The sequence below is a fragment of the Bufo gargarizans genome, chromosome 6 (genome assembly GCF_014858855.1).
Source record: "Bufo gargarizans isolate SCDJY-AF-19 chromosome 6, ASM1485885v1, whole genome shotgun sequence".
Classification (NCBI taxonomy): Eukaryota; Metazoa; Chordata; class Amphibia; order Anura; family Bufonidae; genus Bufo; species Bufo gargarizans.
The window spans coordinates 123,887,944-123,894,446 of NC_058085.1; the positions used below are offsets into that span (position 1 = coordinate 123,887,944).

The 6,503-nt window shown below is 41.7% G+C and overlaps 1 protein-coding gene across 1 annotated transcript in view; it reads right to left on the minus strand.

The window, feature by feature from the left end:
• Nucleotides 1-6,257, minus strand: part of LOC122942019 (keratin, type I cytoskeletal 47 kDa-like) — a 32,098-nt gene extending 25,841 nt beyond the window's left edge. The window contains exons 1-3 of the mRNA XM_044299514.1: nucleotides 5,649-6,257; nucleotides 1,905-1,917; nucleotides 1,624-1,693 (exon numbers count right to left, since the gene is read on the minus strand). Coding sequence (XP_044155449.1) covers nucleotides 1,624-1,693; nucleotides 1,905-1,917; nucleotides 5,649-6,257 — 692 coding nt within the window. The remainder of the gene's footprint in view (nucleotides 1-1,623; nucleotides 1,694-1,904; nucleotides 1,918-5,648) is intronic.
• Between the last annotated feature and the right edge of the window lie 246 nt (nucleotides 6,258-6,503).

A 6,503-nucleotide genomic window follows, 5' to 3' on the forward strand; every position in this document is an offset into this window, starting at 1 on the left:
TACTGATTGAGGGGTGCTATATACCTGTTTCTGCCAAATACTGATTGAGGGGTGCTATTGCTATATACCTTCCTCCACCAAATACTGATTAAGGGCTGCGATACACCTGCTTCCACAAAATACTGATTGAGGGGAGTCATATACCTATTTACACCAAATACTGATTGAAGGGTGCTATATAAGGTACCTGTTTCCACCAAATACTGATTGAAGGATGCCATATACCTTCTTCCACAAAATACTGATTGAGGGGTGCTATTACTATATACCTTCCTCCACCAAATACTGATTGAGGGCTGCGATACACCTGCTTCCACAAAATACTGATTGAGGGGTGTCATAAACCTGTTTCCACCAAATACTGATTGAGGGGTGCTATATACGGTACCTGTTTCCACCAAATACTGATTGAGGGGTGCCATATACCTTCTTCCAGAAAATACTGATTGAGGGGTGCTATTGCTATATACCTTCTTCCACCAAATACTAATTGAGGGCTACGATACACCTGCTTCCACAAAATACTGATTGAGGTGGTGCCATATACCTGTTTTCGCCAAATATTGATTGAGGGGTGCTATATACCTGTTTCCACCAAATACTGATTGAGGGGTGCTATTGCTATATACCTTTTTCCACCAAATACTGATTGAGGGGTGCTATTGCTATATACCTTTTTCCACTAAATACTGATTGAGTGCTGCGATATACCTTCTTCCACAAATACTGCTCTTCTCCACGGACTTAGGTAGAGGGTCATTTAGAAAATGACAGGCAGAGGAAGAGGCAGACCATTCCGCAGGGATGGTAGGGGTCCGGAGCCTAAGTGGGAAGTTGGAGAAGGCGCGTGCGATAACTTCAAAGGGCGCACCAGAGTTGGTTGAGTGGTTCACTCAGCCTTCCGCTTCTGCACCCTCCTCATCCTCTTTATCTGCACCCTCCTCACTCTCTGCTGTGTGCACCCCCCAAAGACACCACCACCATAGCCCCTCCACTTGAGTCAGTGGAATAATTTTCCCATCCATTCCCAGACATTACTGATGCGCAGGCATTCATGGCATCGGATGAGGAAGAGGAGGTAGCAACTGTTCGGGCATGCTGGGAGTTGCAGTTTTGCAACAGCTGGAGGGCCGCAGTTTGAGGATGCCTGTTTTATAGTGTGGATGATGCCTCACTATCCTTTCCCTACACCTTGACTAATCTTTCCTTGAACTTGTAAATCGTTTTTTTTAGCACAATGAAGTCTATGCTAGCACTGTCCCTAGCGTCTGATGATGTCTCCCCCTGCACTAAGTACACTGGAAAATGGCAGAATCCAAGATGGCTGTCGCTATTTATAGGACTGTGACATCACAGGGGCTGGCTGCTGATTGGCTGTATGCATGGCATTGTGGGTGATCCCTCGTTCCCAGAGTTTCTTGCTCCATGTCCTCACACATGCAGCAGCCATTTTAGGAAAAAAGGCAATTTGTTACCACGAAGCGTGAAGAAATTCAAATTTGGTGCAAATCAAATTTTTCCTGAAATTCAGGTCGAATTCCACTTCGTCAACTTCGATTCGCTCATCTCTAATCATTTTCAAGGGTTAGGTTTAGACATTCAAACAGAAACTCCTTTACTTACTTCATCCTGAAATCATCTACTGCCAGTCGAGCATTGTCAATTGCCAAAATGATACTTGCATTGTCGTTAACTGCATTTTGTATCTGCACATAGAATAAGAAGAGTTAATCCAAACATTTGAGTTTTAGAATGATACCTTAGGTATTTTTTGCACATTTAATACATAAATATCTGCTGGAATGGGTCCCACCATTGTAACTTTCAGCTATTTGGAGAATGGGAGGAGAATGGGGGGTTTGCTGCTGTACTCTCCCTTTACTTCAATAGAGAGGTGACTGTACCTGAACACAAAACCTTTAAGTGAAGTATATCAGTGTAAGGCCTCGTGCACACGGCCGTTGTTTTGGTCCGCATCTGAGGCGCAGTTTTGGCGGGGGCCGCAAAAGATCCGTTGCTCCATTCCGTGGACCACAAAAAAAAATATAACCTGTCCTATTATTGTCCGCGCTTTGTGAAAAAGAATAGGCAGTTATATTAACCTATTGGGGACACAGGGCATACAGGTACGCCTGATGTCCCTGATGCACGGCGGGCGGTGATCGGAACAGAGTGCCTGCTGAAATCATTCAGCAGGCACTCTGTGACAATGCCGAGGGGGGTCCTTTGACCCCCGTATTGGTGATTGCTGCAAACTGCAGGTAACTTCAGACCTGCGGTTTGCAGCGCTTTGGGAAGTTTCTGATCACCGCGGAAATGATAGATCTTTTGCTTTTAAACACCCCCCCTGCAGCCCTCATTGTTATGTGCTGGCGGGCTGTGCGGGGAGGGGGGCAGGCTGGTGTGGGCGGTGCAGGCGGTGCGGGAGGGTGGGCACGCGATCATCCACCCGCCCCCTCTCTCAGGATAGCCAAGTGGTTAGCAGAGTATCAGCACATTGCTGACACTCTGCTTGAAACGGCTGACATCTGTGCTGACACAGATGTCAGCCATTCAAACCGTTCTATGCCGCGGTCTGTAGGGACCGCTGTATGGAAGGGGTTAACAGGGAGGGAGCTCCCTCCCTCTCCCATCGGGGGCTGCTGTGCCGTTTCAGCCCCTGATTATTGACGTGATTACAGAGGGAGGGGCCCCCCTCCCTCCCCTTCTCCCGCTGCTCTGTTGTGGCAACGGGTGATGGTTAACATGGTAACCGGACGCCTTCACAGAAGTCTGATCAGACTAAGTGTAAAGTGAAAATACAGTACAGTACACAATATAGTGTACTGTATTGTATTATACAGACATCAAACCCACTGGATCTTCAAGAACCAAGTGGGTCTGAGTAAAAAAAAAATAATAATAAAAAAACACATTTATCACTGATTAAAAATAAAAAAAATAAAATGCACTACACATGTTTGATATCACTGCATCCGTAATTACCTGATCTATGAAATGTTCATGTTACTTTCCCTGCATGGTGAACGCCATAAAAATAAATTAAAAAAACTATGATGAAATTTACATTTTGCCCACCTTACTTCCCAAAAAGGGTAATAAAAGTGATAAAAAAAGTCGTATGTACGCCAAAATGGTACCTATCAAATCCACACCTCATCCCGCAAAGAATGAGCCCCTACCTGAGACACTTGCCCAAAAAGTAAAAAAAATATGGCTTTCAGACTATGGAGATACTAAAACATGATATTTGTTTTCAAAAATGCTGTTATTGTGTTAAAGTACAATAAATAAAAAAAACTATACATATAAGGTATCGTCGCGTCTGTAAGAACCTGCTCTATAAAAATATCACATGACCTAAACCCTCAGGTAAATACCGTAACATTTTTAAATAAAAACAGTGTCAAAAAAGCCATTTTTATCACCTCACATCACAAAAAGTGTAATAACAAGTGATCAAAAAGTTTTATGCCTCTCAAAATAGTACCAATCAAACCATCATCTCATCCCGCAAAAAATGAACCCATACATAGGACAATTGGCAAAAAAAAAAATATGGATCTCAGACTCTGGAGTCATTAAACATGATTTATTTTTTGTTTCAAAAATGTAAAACTTAAATAAATAAAAAAGTATACATTTTAGGTATTGCTGCGTCTGTAATAACCTGCTCTATAAAAATCACACATGACCTAACCCCTCACAACAAAAAAAATATATAAATACAGTGTCAAAAGCCATTTTTGTCCTCTTACATCACAAAAAGTGTAATAGCAAGCGACCAAAATGTCATATGCACCCCAAGATAGTGCTGATTAAACCGACATCTCATCCTGCAGAAAATAAACCCCTACATAAGACAGTCGCCCAAACATACCATACCATGTCCCATTTGAAGCCCCCAGTGATGTACCCCTAGAGTAGAAACTCCAAAAAGTGACTCCATCTAAGAAACTACACCCCTCAAGGTATTCAAAACTGATTTTACAAACTTTGTTAACCCTTTAGGTGTTCCACAAGAGTTATTGGCAAATGGAGAATTTCTATTTTTTTGTTACCTTGTCTCAAAAAAAGTGAAATATAGAGCAACCAAAAATCATATTTACCCTAAAATAGCACCAACAAAACTGCCATCTTATCCCGTAGTTTCCAAAATGGGGTCGCTTTTTTGGAGTTTCTACTGTAGGGGTGCATCAGGGGGGCTTCAAATGGGACATGGTGTAAATAAACCAGTCCAGAAAAATCTGCCTTCTAAAAACCATATGGCGTTCCCTTCGTTCTGTGCCCTGCCGTGTGCCCGTACAGCCGTTTACGGCGACATATGGGGTGTTTCTGCAAACTACAGAATCAGGGCAATAAATAGAGGTTTTTTTTGGCAGTTAACCCTTGCTTTGTTACTGGAAAAAAATGATTAAAATGGAAAATTTGCCAAAAAATGTAAATTCTGAAATCTCCATTTGCCATTAACTCTTGTGGAACACCTAAAGGGTTCACAAAGTTTGTAAAATCAGTTTTTAATACCTTGATGGGTGTAGTTTCTATAATTTGGTCATTTTTGGATGGTTTCTATTGACTTCAGACCTGAACTGGTCCTTAAAATGTGGGTTTTGGAAAATTTCTGAAAAATGTCAAGATTTGCTTCTAAACTTCTAAGCCTAGTAACGTCCCCAAAAAATAAAATGGCATTCCCAAAATGATTTATACATAGGAAGTAGACATATGGGGAATGTAAATTAATAACTTTTTGGATGTATTACTATGTATTATGGAAGTAGAGAAATTGAAACTTGGAAATTTGCAAATTTTTCTAAGATTTTGGTAAATTTGGTATTTTTTTACTCCATTTAACAAGTGTCATGAAGTACAATATGTGACGAAAAAACTATCTCAGAATGGCCTGGATAAGTAAAAGCGTTTTAAAGTTATTCACACATAAAGTGACACTGGCCAGAATTGCAAAAAATGGCCTGGTCCTTAAGGTGAAAATGAGCCCGGTCCTTAAGGGGTTAAAGGCTGTCCGTGCTGTTCCACAAATTGCAGAATGCACACGGACGCCATCCGTGTTTTGCGGACTGCAAAACGCACAATGGTCGTGTGCATGTAGCCTTACAGAAACAGTTCAACAAGTAGCTGTGCTGATACCCCATACATGCATAATACCTCTTTATGTCCCTAAATATTACAATAACATGCCAGTACCTTGGGTGCATGTGCCATAGAGGTTACCCATGCAAATGCTATTGGGTCCCTTGTGTTAGAGGCCTATTTAAAGTTGGGTCCAACCTTGTTTTAATGGTTGGTGGGAAAAAGCAAAGGTCTGTGGTTTCCACAAGTGCTACAATGTTAGAAAACGAGGAAAGTGAAAACATAGTAGAGTAATGATAACAGGAAAGGGGCACGAGACTCTCCAGTCCTAGGTGGCTAGGGGACTGTTCGCATCTAACAGCTACTGAAAGGGGTTTGTTTTATCTCTGTAATCAGGACCCTGGTCCTCTGTGACTATGACAGATCAGGATGTAAGGAACCAAAACACACCACCTTCTAATTTTTGGGAGAAAATGACAAAATATATTAAGTTTCAGAAATTATAGAACTGATTTCAATCTATGCAAAATAATGTTACTGTCAAGATTATTCTTTCTCACCTGAGTTTGGAGGTCTTCAATTGTTTTTAAATATTGGCTGTAGTCTTTTCCTCCTGTTGTGGTAGAACTACTGCTATTCTGGTCATACCAGTTCTTGATTTTAGCCTCAAGGTCTGCATTTGCCTCTTCTAAAGCATGGACTTTATCTAAATATGTGGCCAGGCGGTCATTTAGGTTTTGCATTGTTTGCTTTTCATTTCCAGAGAGTAATCCGTCATTTCCACCAAATCCACCACTGCCAACACCTCCCCCAAAGCTGCCACCACCATAGCCAAAAGCTCCAACTGAGCCACTACTAAAGGCACCTCCTGAGCCACCACCAAAGCCAAATCTGAAGCCACTGCCAAATGCACCTCCTGAGTTACCACCAAATACGACACCTGTGCCCCCACCAAAACTACCTCCTGACCCAGCACCACTAAAGTTTCCTCCTGAGTCACTACCATACCCATCAGGAAGACATGTTATGCCCTGGACACCACCAAAGCCTAAACCACCACCTCTACCACTACCACATTGTCTAAAAGATGAACTGCTGGCATTAAAACTATAATTAGAAGAACTAGACCCGTAACTAACTCCTCCATTCCTTTTATATTGATTTGCCATGGTTTTCAGAATCACAGTTATAACCTCCACAGTCTACAGAAGTGATGGAACTGGATGGAACATAATATTGTGGAGGGTTGTCATTTTATATAGCAGTGATGTGGGTGTGCCATATTGATATATTGGGTTCTAACAACAAAATACTGTCCAAGCCTATTTTTTTCCTGCATCTGATAAAATGACTACTTATTATTAGGGTGGAAGAAAGCAACAATGACATAACCCTTTAATTAAAATGTTTAGTGA